The sequence below is a fragment of the Otolemur garnettii genome, unplaced genomic scaffold (assembly GCF_000181295.1).
Source record: "Otolemur garnettii isolate 467f Iridium unplaced genomic scaffold, OtoGar3 scaffold00037, whole genome shotgun sequence".
NCBI classification, from domain to species: Eukaryota; Metazoa; Chordata; class Mammalia; order Primates; family Galagidae; genus Otolemur; species Otolemur garnettii.
The window spans coordinates 7696817-7711955 of NW_003852432.1; the positions used below are offsets into that span (position 1 = coordinate 7696817).

A 15139-nucleotide genomic window follows, 5' to 3' on the forward strand; every position below is an offset into this window, starting at 1 on the left:
TACTGTAAACTACACACGCAAGGGGTCTAGGTCGTGAACCCTACTGTAAACTACACACACAAGGGGTCTAGGTTGTGTGCTCCTTATGAGAATCTAAAACTGATGATCTGAAGTGGAGCTGAGGTGGTGATGCTATTGCTCAGGCCATCTAGTTGCAGGAAAACAGGTTTAAGCCTCCCACTGATTCTGCATTATGGTGAGTTATATAATTATTTCATTATATGTTATAATGTAATGATAATAAAAATAAAGTGTACAATAATTATAATACACTTGAATCATCCTTAAACCACCCCACCTCCCTGTCCATGGGAAAAAATGAATTCCATAAAACTAGCTCTTGGTGCCAAAAGGGTTGGAAACCACTGCTTTAGACCTTAGACTAGGGTCCATGTGTTGGGTTTGAATTTTAACTACTCTTAATATAAATTTCCTTTGGGAGAAATGCATCACTTGCTCCTCTTCAGATGGGTGCTTATTTCTTTTCCCAACAACAGGAAACATGTACCTATAAAGGAGACTGGGGAGGAAAGGGGGTGTGAAAGATAAAGGAAGTGACCTTTCTCTCTGAGTCTTGGCTTGCAGGACAAAGAAACCGAATCTGTTCCCGGTATTCCCAGAAGGGACATAGACTGGTGGAGGTGCTCCTCCAGCTTAAAGGTGGGCGCAGCTCATGGTGTTAAAGCAAAAAATTATTCAGTGACACATGTTAAAGGCAATAAGGAAGACTTTATTCCGGGGGCAATCGGGTTGGCTGAAGACCACCACAAGGGAGTCTTACAGTGGGGGAAACAGATTGACCAATTGAGCTCAACTCCAAATACAGCACAGACAAGTGGGAATTTGTAACCACGGAGCAGGGTGGGGTGTGGGGAGTCAGTAGATAGAAAATTACTAAGAGGAAACATTGGCGGTTGTGTGGGTGTGTGTGTGGCTAATCTAACCTAACAGGGATCTTGCTAAAGGCATGCAAAGGTGATCAGACGTTGTTTGGGGGATGGTGGAGACCAAGGAAGCCGATTAAATATTAAGAGTGATTAGATATGAAGAATGGGGAATTCTAGCTAAACCAGTTTAGTATGATTCTTCAAAAATCTGGACTAGGCAGAGACAAACATTATAGTCTAAAAATCAATATCTAATTCAAAAAAAGCTCAGTGGTGACTGAGTAGAGTTTGGTCATGGAGAGCAATGCCAGTGGTGAAGCATGTGGGATGGGCTGTTCATGGGTTTTATTCTCTCAGTTGAGTGTTATATGATGTGTGAGCTAAAAGTCATGAATTCACACTCCCATTCCTTATCCAGGTTGGAGGTACTGTCCTCACCCATCTCCTTTCTACCCTGCTGTCCTTGGCAAATAGTATTTGTTTTATAATCAGTATACTACCCCCCACCTGGCAACATCTCAGTTTTCAACTCTTTTTGTTAGCACTCCTCATCTTTTAACAGTAAGTAAAGCAAGCAGACAGCCCTCAGAAGGGGAGAAGATATTTGCAGGTTATGTCTCTGACAAAAGTTTAATAACCAGAATCCACAGAGAACTCAAATGTATTAGCAAGAAAAGAACAAGTGATTCCATCTCAGGCTAGGCAAGCGACTTGAAGAGAAACTTCTCTGAAGACAAGCGCACGGCCTACAGACGTATGAAAAAATGCTCATCATGCTTAATCATCAGAGAAATGCAAATCAAAACTACTTTGAGATATCATCTAACTCCAGTAAGATTAGCCTACATCACAAAGTCCCCAAACCAGAGATGTTGGTGTGGATGTGGAGAAAGGGAGCACTTCTACACTGCTGGTGGGAATGCAAATTAATACATTCCTTTTGGAAAGATGTTTGGAGAACACTTAGAGATCTAAAAATAGATCTGCCATTCGATCTTACAATTCCTCTACTAGGTATATATCCAGAAGAGCAAAAATCACATTATAACAAAGATATTTGTACCAGAATATTTATTGCAGCCCAATTCATAATTGCTAAGTCATGGAAGAAGCCCAAGTGCCCATCAACCTATGAATGGATTAATAAATTGTTGTATATGTTCACCATGGAATATTATGCAGCCTTAAAGAAAGATGGAGACTTTACCTCTTTCATGTTTACATGAATGGAGCTGGAACATATTCTTTGTAGCAAAGTATCTCAAGAATGGAAGAAAAAGTATCCAATGTACTCAGCCCTACCATGAAACCAATTTTCATGCTTTCATATGAAAGCTATAACCCAACTGTAGCCCAAGAAGAAGGAGAAAGAGGAAAGGGAGGGGAGGGAAGGGAAGAGGATGGGTGGAGGGAGACTAATTGGTTAGACACCTACGGTGCATCTTACAAGGGTACATGTGAAATTTATAAGGTATAGAATATAAATGTCTTAATAAGTAAGAAAATGCGTTGAAGGTTATGTTAACCAGTTTGATGAAAATATTTCAAATTGTATATAAAACCATCACATTGTATCCCATGATTACGTTAATGTACACAGCTGTGATTTAATAAAAATAAAATAATAACATCTTTGTACTATTAGAAAGTTGAGCCAGTACTATATGTCTGTTTGTTTTGCATAATAGAAACAACTTTTATTTTATAATTTTTCACACACAAATCCAGTTATCATAAATATTTTTTGGTACTTCTGAGCCAGAAGTAGAGACGTGGCAATGTATTGTGGGTATAAAAGGCCATGGTGGGAAGAGAATTTGGCCTGCTGGCAAGCTCTACCTAGTCATAGGTAGAGCAAAAGACAATTATTTTTCTCCCAATGAACTGTGCCCTAAAACAAAACAAAAGTACAGGCAAGTATTAAAAGAAAAAGTTCCAAGGGGCTGAGCACAGTGGGTAACAGCTGTAATCCTAGCACTCTGAGAGGCCAAGGTGGGTGGATGTCTTGAGCTCAGGAGTTAGAGACCAACCTGAGCAAGAGTGAGACCCTGTCTCTAAAAAATGATAGCTGAGCTTTTTGGTGGGTGCCTATAGTCCTAGCAGCTCAGGAGTTTGAGGCAAGAGAATCATTTGAGCCCAAGTGTTTGAGGTTGCTGTGAGCTATGTGCTGTGATGCCATGACACTCTACTGAGGGTGACAGTGAAATTTGGTCTCCAAAAAAAAAAAAAAAGAGAAAGAAAGAAAAAGTTCCAGGCAGGGAACTAAACGTAATAGCTTAGATCTCCAGCCAGATACTGGCCAGTTATACCAATGTAGAAGTTGGTCAAATAAATCTGCCTAAAACAGATTCCCCACATTAGTGGCCAGAATAAGAGTTGGAGTAAGATCATCTTGAAGTGGCATGCAAAAAGCAGCCTGACATACAGAAGGCAATTCTTAATTGCCATTGTTTTCATAACCAAGATGTACAATGGGAGCATGGGGCAGTTAGTAACCCACTGACGTTCCAATCTAAAAGAATAAGTAGGTGTTAGCCAGGTGCAGATATTTGGGTGGCATGGTATTAGAAAAGGCATTCCCAGGCAAGAAGCAATGGTGCAGAGTTAGAGCGGGAGGCAAGAGAGCACAGCAGGAGCACAGGGTCTGAGGAGAGCCACAGTTAGAGGATGCCCAGGACAACAGTGGCTGGGTTGTGAAGAGCCCCGTCTGTCCTACTAGCACATAGATATTTGAAGTCTGTGAGTAGTTGCTGAGTAAAAGTGGAAACACGTTCACAAATTTGGGGCATTATCATGAAAAAAAGGCTTAGGACAAAATAGCTGCAGGATTCTGATTTATTAATAATGAACTTTTATTCTCAGATCTAGATAAAGGCTACTACTGCCCAGATAGTAAACGGTAGGCAGCTTTCAGCTTTCTGGCTCAGTGGTTATTTAGATGGAATATCCCCAAGAATTTCCATTCTCAGGGTTCTTTTATACAAAATCAAAGGCGCTCCCTCCTGCCTCTCTGCTGACTTCATTATCTCCTCGAGACTGCTGGCAGATCAGGTTGACTCTGACCTGGGGTGATATCTGTTTTGTCATTCTGAGCTCTGCAGGATCCGTTTGGGCTTGGTAGGGGAGAAGATCCCTTTTTATATTCAGGCTTTGCTTGATCTAATCAGACTTTGAGCTATTTTGCTGGTTTTGCCTCAGGTATACAAATGCATTCTTCCTTCCTTTCACTTTGTTTCTGCACATAGTTCAATTGCAAGTTTCCTGTTTTCTTTTCCTTTTCAATCAAATGACTTTCACTCATGGACTTTATTAGTAGAGACTTGCAATTTTTTTCTTAAAATGCAGGGGTTGTGAAAGCCATTATAATATTTGACCTGAAAAAGTACATTAGAAAGTACCAGTTTTAGATTTGTGCTTAAACGTCATGGAATTGGCATTGTTGAGAGTTTGCTAAAGTGAGGGATTGTGGTGAAGACTGAGTGTTGAGGCTGGGAAATCAGCTAAGAGACTGACCAGGCAATTTATGTAGAACCCCAGTTGTAGCATTAAGGATGGAGAGGAGGGAATGGACGTGGAAGATATTTAAGAGGCAGAATGGACAGGACAGGGGGATGAATTAGCTGGCAGGAGTGAGTGACGGGGAAGTTGCAAGCATGTTTGACTTGGATCTGGACACTGAGTAGATGGAGAAGCCATTTATTGGGGGGAGAGGTTGGATTTGATCAATTCCATGTTGGCAATATGGAATTTAAGGTTCTTTTTAGGTACTTCATTTTGATAAACACAATAGGTGATATGTAGCTCAGGAAACAAAACTCAGCTGAATCAATGGATTTTGTATGCACTTATTAAAAACTGGGCTAACTCAAAATATAATGGCTTGAGTAAGATGGGAGTTTCTTTCTCTTTCACAGACCAGTCTGTTAGTATAGACTGCCAGGTGGCTCTGTTGAACAGGCTCATCCAGGGAAAAGAGTGGTGAGATAACTTTGCCTTTGTTAGTATCTGTCTTCCAAAGTTGGTCCTGTTTTCTCAAGTTCCAGTCATGGGGAGTAGACAAGGGAGCATTAAGGGGAACACCCAATGCATGAAGATCTATACTCATCACTTCTCCTCAGACTCCACTGGAAGGATTCATATGGCTCTTCTTAGCTGCAAGGGAAGCTGGGAAATGTGATCTGGCTAGGAAGCTGCATTCCCACATACACCATGAATTGCCACGGAAGAAGTAGAGAATAGACCATTGGAGTGGGATGAACTAATTGTTCATACAGGTATTACCAGTGTCCAGGAGGCATTAGAGGCCTGGCAAGAAGTGCAACCACACGATGAAACGACATAATATATGCAGCAGCACTCTGGGGAATGCCACCACGGAAGGGCGGAGGAGTAGACATCTATGCCTATCTCTTACAGGCAGAGAAGAAATGGAAGGCAGTGTCCTGCAAGTCAAGGAAGGAGAGGATTTTAGGAATGAGTTTTCCTTGGTGAGGGAGCACAGTTCATAGGTTCAGACTAGGCTTTGAAGCCTGACTCTTTGGGTTAAATCTCTGATCTGCTCCTTACTAGCTGTGTGAACTTGGGCAAGTTTTTAACCTCCCTGTGCTTCAGTTTTCTCTCCTGCAAGACAGGGCTAACTAGAATACCCCATCTCATAGGATTTCTTGGAGTGTTAAGTGAATTAACATAGTTAGAGCCCTCATATTCTGGTAGCATGTAATACTATCAGTAATGGCTGTCAGTTCAAGTAAGGAGAAAGCTGACTATAGGTTTTTCCTCTTCAAACCCCCTTTCCTTCTTAAACCTTATCTTAAATAAGATATTAATAGTGCCTACCTCACTGTAACCTTGCAAAGATAGATTGAGATACTGCGTGAGAAACCCTTAGCACACCACTTGGCACATAATAAACATGAATCTTCATTGCTTAGTGGTAGCTCATAATAACAATGATAACAGTAATTTATTAAGGCATTTATTGAAGTAGACGGAAATGGACTGATCTGTGATTTGATTTTTAACTCATTAAATCCTCCTCCACCCCACCCCCGCCCCAGTTTTGCTTGTGATGGCAGGAACGTATGCATTATCTGTCTTTGTGCCAGCTGAAGATTTTTAAGGCAAGGGTTTTTGGGAGTGAGTCTAGTTTCTCACTTTGCATCTTTTAACACCCTCCAGCTTCTTACAAATGAGCATTTAGGGTGCGTCACAAAAACCTGGATGAGAAATAATGTTTGCATGTGGGGTTTGTGAATAAACTCAGTCAGGCAAGGGATGCCTCCTGCTGCTAGAACTGGCTTCACTAGTCAATGTGTAGCCTTCTGGGTTTTCTGACTCTAATCTCTGTATGACTACATTTTTTTGGTAAAATGAAAAATGTTTAGTAAATACAGTTTTTGAATTTTGATTATTCTGCCTATCTAAGGGAAATATTGTGAGCATTAAATAAGATATGAGGACCTGACATATATTAAAAAATAATAAGGTGAATTTTTCTTCTTCTTTTGCTATGCATGGGTTTCATTACCTTTCTGTTCATAAGAGAACAGAGTTCTGCAGGAATTTTGTTGCTTGGTATTTAACTTCTTTTTAATAAGGAAGCATTTGTCTGCCTATACAGCTTAAGATTTTAAGTGGAGAACTTTTGATCCAATCTTTATGAGGTCAAGAACTAGCATTCATTTCTTCAATTCTATAAGAGGGTTGAAGATTATATACTTGTGTCTGATAATTAACACAGTTATTTCAATCTTGACACTCATGTTTATTTACAAAAATGTTAATACTGATATGTATCGGCACCTAGATTTTACTTATACTTTAACTTCTTAAGTGTATTAAGAAGCTACCTGACTTTTTGATGTGGCCTCTGAATACCGAGTACTGAAAAGCCCTGGGTGTTCTTCCAATTTTAGAAACTCATTTTGGAGATAGATCAGAGAATAATTTCAAGTGTATAATTTCCTCAAGTGAAATGAGGCATCCTGACATGCCTTCAAAGAGATTCCAGGGAACATAGGAATTGGTGATTTTTTTTTCTCTGATAAAGGCAGTGTTATTATTTACAGTTAATAGTTGACTAGGATTTTAATCTTGCAGCCAGTAAAGCAGGTTAGCCAACATGTCTTATTCATACCTTTGAATTACCTGAGGTTATTAACATAGGGCTGACATAGCTTTATTTAGGAAGAAAATATTCCTATAAAGTCAACTCAGAGTATTTTATTTTGAGAAAAGCAAATAAGTACAATTCTATTATTTCCTATTCTCAGTAAAATATGCTCTGTGAAATGGAAAGTAGTTTTGCATTCTAACATTTCTGTTTCTTTTTTTTATTCACTCTTCAGACGTGTTTGTGTATACAACTAAATATCTGTAAATAAACTGCATACGAACACATCCATATATTTTTCTCTACACTTAGTGTCTTTTTGTCCACAAAAGTGTCCAAGTTTATACTCAAAAATTTAGACCTTAGGCTTAATTACTTAACTGACTCAAAATACACTCAGGGTTACGTTCAGGTCGAATTACTCCAATAAGAATCATGCCAAGTAGACAGTAAACCAGGGAGGCATTTCTATGAAGAAGTTAAGAGAATAAGGGAGAACAATTATTATACAGAGAAATCTGGAAAAATACTGTATTCACAAGAACAGACATAGTCATTTGGAAAGCTAGACTTCACCTTCAAGGACTTGTGTAAATGATTCACTATTCATTTAGTGATGATACCTGTGTGCTATCAGTATCCACAATGCCTTTTGATTCATCAGTGTTAAATTGTGAGTACTATAGAGAAATCCGTGCTTTTATTTATATATTTATACTATGTATTTTTCAAATTAAACTTATTAACAAATTTAATATCGTATACAACAAAACAGATATAATGAGTTAATAATAAAATATAAATAGAATTGGAAAGTCAGGGTTGAGGGAAAGAGTAAGCAGACTTATATGAAGGCAAATACAGTTGCTATGAGTTTCCTGTTTCTCTCAGCTTTCTGACAGCCCAGGTGAAGAGGAGGCCCAGTCATCTGTGTCATTCTAATGTGAGGAGAACAAATGTTCTGATTTTTAATTGGGAGCAAAATTCTTTTTATTTTCTTTAAATTTTTTTTATTAAATCATAGCAGTGTACATTAATACTATCATGGGATACAGTGTACTGTTTCTGTATACAATTTGAAATACTTTCAAAACTGGTTAACATAGTCTTCATGTATTTTTCTTAGTTATTATGTTAAGACATTTATATTCTACATTTAGAGAGATTCACATGTACCCTTATAGGATGAACCAATGTATCTTTTCAAGATTAGGATTTCATATCTATTACTCTAAGCTATCAAGGGAAATATCGTCAATATAATTTTTCACAAATTTTAGCAGTTTCTTATGGTTTTTTTAGTACATACAGTTAAAATGTACCTCAGTGGAGAATTATATCCAAGGATATGGGTTTATATACTGCCTGTGGGCACATTTGGTGGGCTGGATGTGAATTCAAGTATATAGATGTTAGTTGCTTTCATTTATTTTAAATAATCTGTAGAGTGTTAAAAATAAATAATGTTTTTCATTTATTTTTACACACATGAGTAAAAGAAACTCATTTTATTGGTAGAGAAGCATAAGGTTTAATTTAGTGAATTCTGACAACAAACTTAAAGACTAGAATTATCTTGCTTGAAGGATTATTTATATACTTTTAAAGGTAAATGAAGTGGTAAGACTGAGATTTTACTATAAAAATCACTTAGTCTAACTGGGACCTTTGCTTTGAATAAAGTTCACTTGCCCATCTCAGCATGGAGGTGATCTTCAGGGTCATGGAGCCTGGAAGGAAGGTGCTCCTCAACTATTGCATTGCACACTAATGCAATCCCAAGCCCACCCTTCTGGGGACCCCAAAAGCTGTCTTGTCACTGGGATCCAAACCTATTTAGAATAGCCTTGATTGTCTTAACATTTTATTGCATTTTCTGTTTTTATCAAGTAAAAATCAACATCATTTTCAAAGAATCATTAACAAAATCAGCACAATCTAGAAAAGTATGATTGGGATGAAGAAGTGTATGTATTTGGAAAACTTAGGCAAGAGAGAATGGCTGAATGTCAAGTGGTGATTCCTCAGATATGACTCCCTACTTTATGGAAAAGGGAAGGGCTGAGAGCAGAACTAGAACCAACACGTTCTTGTTAAGAAGGCAGGTTCCAACAAAGGAGTGCGTGTTGTCTGTTAGTGTTCTAGTGTGGGAAGGACAGTCTAGTGAGACCACGAGTTCCTCCATTAGAAGTTCCTCCAATAGATTAGAATCAATTTCATTGATTGCTTTTTTTCCCTGTGCAGGAGCCAGACTTTGTTTCTTTGCATGGCTTGCAATATTTTTTCTTTTGGTAGAGAATGGGTCATTTTAAATATAATGCAACAACTATGAAAATCTTCCACCTCTCCACAGTTTGTTGTTCTTATTTGTTGGTTTGATGACTTTTCTAAATGAATTGTGGAAAGTCTGTATTTTGTGTCATGTGTGGCCACTGAAGTCTGGGCTCAGTTATCCTAGTGGTTGGTTAACGAATGCACAGAGATTTCTGAGAATCTTGGTAAGGAACTAGCTAAACATGATTCAAGGCCATTTTATATCAATTTCTTGAAAGACAGATGTGAGGATATAGTGCCACATTATTTGACAATGATGTTAATGAAGTGTCCATGTAAATTAATTTTCCAGATGTCTAAAGCCAAAACCTTTATAATGTAATGATTTTTGAGGTGACATTTTCCAAAGTATGTAGCCTACTTCTCTTCTTATCAGGAGACTAGTATAATCTAATACCTCAGTGGCAAATAATCATTTTGGAAAGGTATTTCTTTGTCCTAGAAAACAGTAATGGCTACCAACAGCTATTGTACCCGTCCTCCCTCCTGACACACTGCTGAGCTTTTGATATTTAGTTCATACCTACAAAGTGTTGCACATCATACTTCTCCATTAATGTTTGCTGGTCATAGATTTCCCATCTATTTGTGAGATTTCTACTTTTCAATCTGTGAGCTGACACAGAATACCCCTTACTCTATGTACTAAGCACCATTCTAAGTGTTGAAATACCTTTGTGCATTTCATCCTCCCAGCATCTCAAATAGGTAGATATTTTTATTATCTATATTTTTTCAGAGGAGAAAACTGAAGCACAGAGAAATTAAATAACTTGCCCACACACAGAAGTAGCAGAGCAGAGATATGAATTCAGACTCCTGGTTCTGCGGTTCATGATCTTTACGATATATTATACTGGGACATATAAAGATACTTGTTAAAGTTACATAGACATGCAAGAGTGAATAGGCTCTGATACAACATTTTACTGGAACTCTTCAAAAAGTACTTGAATTTGGAGGGTTGTCATTGCAGAATCTATTTTGGTTTCCCACAAAATGTGTCTATATGTCTCTGTATGTGCAGATTCCTTCAGTATGTATCAAATAGGTAGAATGGCCAGAGAAATTAGTTTTAAAGGTCATATGAAGTATTATTAAATCATAAACATCTTAATTTTACTTCTGGTGAAACTGATGAACCTCTGCTAATCTTTTATTGTTAATTTGCACTACATGGAATACTAGAAAAAGACAGTTATTGAAATATATCTAACTAGTTTTACATGATAGTTTATTTCTTGAGAGTAATGCCTTATTGCCATTATTGGTCAGTGTCTTTGGAAATCTACTATGCATTGCCCATCTCCAAACTAATGCACAGCTTAAGAACTGATCCAATAGTCTTGTTTTCCTTCACTTAGTTGTGGAATCTGAAGAAGAAAACAAGGAAGTAGTTACTTAAATAATTATTATAAATCATAATTATTATAATTAAGTGTTAGATTATTACAAATTATAATTATGTAAATAATTGTGAATTTCTTTCTATTTAAGTAGCTGCTTATATAGGACAAATGCTGGATCACTTTTACCTGAAACTCAGAATAAAACTTTTGGACATCAGAGTTGTTGGAGGGATTTTTTCTGGGATAGCTCATATTTCTGCATGTTTTGTGAGCAGAGATACTGGCTTTTGTTCTGGAATATCTTTTCAAGGATGTATATATTGAAAATATTCTTGAAGATAGAGATGATATCTCTACTCATAGAGAACGGCAGGTTTGTTTACTGTCCAGTATAATAAAGACAGTGCTTCTCTCCAGGGCAGGGCAGGTATCCTTCTGCCCGTTAGAAAAGATTAGGGCTTCCTGAACATGAGGTCACCTCCCGTAATCCAACCGACTATGTGTGCAGGTGTGATCTGCCCTTCTTCACACTGCCCTCAAATCTCAAGGACATACTCTGACAATTGTCATTCTATGAAAAATGTCCTTTGTCTCTGTCTTCTGCCAGCATCCATGAAGGAGAGGCAGGCTAATTTGTTAGCTTCTAAGTAGAACAAAATCTCAAAATCATCAAAGCTCTTGATTTTTTTTTTAATTGTTTGAGATTCATTGAGGGTGCAAAGAATTAGGTTACACTGATTGAGTTTGTTAGGTAAAGTCCCTCTTGTAATTGTGTCCCACCCCCAAGAGGCGTGCCGTACACCATGATCCCCCATCTCCCCTCCTCCTCCCCTTTACTTGCTCCCTCATTCCCCTACCCCCCACCTTGCATTAGATCATCTATTGCCTTCATATTACTACTGAGTACATTGGAGTCTTGCTTTTCCATTTTTGAGATGGTTTACTAAAAAGAGTGTATTCCAGCTCTATCCAGGTTAATACAAAAGATGTAAAGTCTCCATTTTTTTTAATGGCTGAATAGTATTTCATGGTATACATATACTGCACCTTATTAATCCATTCCTAGGTTGGTGGGCATTTAGGCTATTTCCACTTTTGGTGATTGTAAATCAAGCTGCAATAAATAGTCTAGGGCAAATGTCCTTATGATGAAAGGATTTTTTTTCTTCTGGTTGGATGCCTGGTAGTGGGATTGCAGGATCAAACAGTAGGTCTAATTTGATTTTTTGGTAGATTCTCCATACTTCCTTCCAAAAACATTAGTTTGTGGTCCCACCAACAGTGTTAAAGTGTCCCCTTCTCTCCACATCCATGTCAGCATCTGCAGCTTTGAAACTTTGTGACGTGGGCCATTCTCACTGGGGTTAGGTGATATCTCAGGGTAGTTTTGATTTGCATTTCTCTGACTATCAGGGACAATGAGCATTTTTTCAAATGTGTGTTTTTTTTTTTTTTAATTTCTTATAGCATAACTATGTACATTAATGCAATCATGGGGTACAGTGTGCTGTTTTCATATACATTTTGAAATACTCTCATCAAACTGTTTAACATAACCTTCATGTCATTCTCTTAGTCATTAAGACATTCATACTCTGCGTTCAGAAAGATTCATTTGTAAGAACTTGAAATTTTTTTAAGTTATAAATGCTTTCCTAGATTTTCACTTTAATTTGGAATCAGATTCCCTTTGAAAGAGCATATTATCATGCTGTTGCTGTCATTTACTAGACAAGGCAGGTAGCCTTAGCTTTGGTCACCTGACAGAGTGATTTATACTTATTGTTAGTCACATTCTAACTCCATTTTTTTTGGTCTCCTCCCCCATTTTTCTTTGTCATGGCGTTTCCTTCTACTTTTTTCTGTCCTCTTTTTTTCAGAATTCCCTTCTGTGTCTAACATAAACACTCCTTAAACTTGTACTTAAAACTTAACACAAACAAACAAAAACCTTGCTGATCTTTCTTAAAGTCAGGTATTTATAACCTGTAGGGCACGGGAGGTAAAAGACACCTTTCAGATGCTTATGTGGTAGAACTAGAAGCTGGGTCATGATGATAATTTCACCATGTGTATTTCTGGTATAGGAGGTGAACAAAGGTGCTTGTTGAGGGTGATAGGGAAGACTATAGGTCGATTTCCACTCAAACTGTATTTCTGAGGCAAACTGGGAAACTATTCCTGATCCTTGGAGAAAAGTCTCTGACCAAATAAGCTATAAGTCAACATTGAACATAATGATAATAAAACATTATTTTTGAAATTTTGGAGTCAGTTTAAATTAGAGATCAGCCCATGATGGCCTATGGGTCAAATCTGGCCTACTGCCTCTTTTTATGCATTAAATTTTATTGGAACACAGCCACATCTATTCATTGAAATACTGTCCTTGGCAGCTTTTGTATTACACTGATAGGGATAGGTATTTGCATAGAGATCACATGGCCCACAAAGCCTAAATAACATATTTACTGTTTATACCAGTGGGTCTTACATTAGTACCCACCTCCCTCTCTCCTCCATCTTCCCATCAGCTTTCCTGTTGAGAGTCACTGTCTTAAACTTTATGACTGAAAATGTTTGGTTCTATTAACTGGTACAGATTTTTTTTTTTTTTCATGAACTATCTTTACTCTCTACAATTTATCAAGGTAACATTGACCATGTTATTTCTTTTACAGGGTTGTGGGAAGAAAATGTATTCCTTTTTGAGAGGAACCAAACAGCTACAGGTGCTGAGATTTCTGGGGATCTCCATTGGAGTGACACAGATCCTGGCCATGATTCTCACAATCACACTGCTCTGGGCTCTGTATTATGATAGAAGGGAGCCTGGGACAGACCCAATGATGTCCCTGAAAAATGACAACTCTCAGCACCTGCCATGTCACTCAGTAGAACTGTTGAAGCCAAGCCTGTCAAGGATTTTTGAACATACATCCATGGCAAACAGCTTCAATACACACTTTGAGATGGAGGAGTTATAAAAAAGGTCACTGAATGAAACTGAAAACTTGTTTTATTGGACTTCTGCATTTTTGAGCACAGACTTACCTGTTTCTAGAATATGTCAGAATAAAAATGGTGCCATCAATTAATGCCTAGGCATATAATTTTCTACACTTTAAAATGAAGAGGGAAAAGTCTCATGATGTAAGTCACCACCTAGATAATTGGTGTCCTTTATAATGCTAAGGACAGATCTAATACCAACTTTAAGCTTGTGTAGGATTTTTACTGAACACAGTTAAGATTTGATGTACCACAGTTTGATCAGCATTTCTGCATCTACATAAAGGAGCCATACATGGAGGATTGGAGCTACAATAAAGGTCGATTTACTTCTACCAGCTGATATGTAAAGTACCAATTAACTGCTTACATGACTAATGACTTTTACTTCTCAGTGATATAATCCTTGAGGGTGAATAAATTATACCTAGAAAACTTTCAAGATTGGTGACTACCTAAATGTGATTTTTACTGGTTACTAGGATATCCTTACCACTAACAAAAGCAAACTAACACATTGTCTTAAAGTGATCAGGGATCTATGTGTATATAAGTCTGTGTATAATTAAGTAGATTTCAGTTCTTATAATGTTAAGAATAACAAATATGAAAAGGATAAATTAGTCCTGTATAGCAGCATTATGTTTAGTCTTTTCTGTTAATAGAGCTTTAAAATTCTGTCTGGGGTTTATATCACATGCATAATTGTTAATTTAAATACTTAACCACTAATTTTGAAAATTACCAGTGTGATACATAAGGATCATTATTATTCAGAATATAGTCTGTTCTCTAGGATGTATTAACAAGAAAATTTACACTTAGTTGATTCAGTAAAGACTTGATACTATTTTTCTCCTACACCGAGACTATTTTTGACATTAAACACTTTTTAAAAGAGCTTATCTTTGCCTTCTCCAAACAAGAAGCAACAATTTCCAAGTCAGTATAATTTACAGAGAATAATGTTCTCTTTCTCCAGGAAAATGCTTGTGAGAATCATTAAAGTAAGTGACAATTTAGGTAGAGATTATTTTTGCTTTACTTCACTGACTAATACGCTGTGGTTAATTACACATATTATTAAATTTTTTACAAGAGTAAAGTATATTTATTTGAAATGGGGAAAGTGCATTTTACTGTATTTTGTGCATTATGTTTATTTCTCAGAATATGGAAAAAAATTAAAACATGTCAATAAATGTTTCCTAGAGAGTAATGATTTGTCTGTACCTATTTTTAAATATATTACAAGCACTTTACCCTGAAAAAAATTATCAAGGGGAGAAAAATAGAAGAAAGAATGATTGAATAAAGTATTTATATTGATTTCCAAACTCTGGAACTAAACTATAAAAGTATGTACCTTCACGGAAAAGAGTAAAAAAAAGATGCCTATTTATTTTTCAAGCCTACTTTATGGCTAAGTGATAAATAACGTGCAT

The 15139-nt window shown here is 37.1% G+C and overlaps 1 protein-coding gene across 2 annotated transcripts in view; it reads left to right on the top strand.

Moving 5' to 3' along the window:
* Positions 1 to 14913, top strand: part of TSPAN12 (tetraspanin 12) — an 83532-nt gene extending 68619 nt beyond the window's left edge. For both annotated transcript variants that reach the window (XM_003789788.3, XM_023513224.1), the window contains one exon: positions 13364 to 14913. In XM_003789788.3, the coding sequence (XP_003789836.1) occupies positions 13364 to 13669 (306 nt within the window). In that variant the 3' untranslated portion in view covers positions 13670 to 14913. The remainder of the gene's footprint in view (positions 1 to 13363) is intronic.
* Positions 14914 to 15139: the final 226 nt, after the last annotated feature.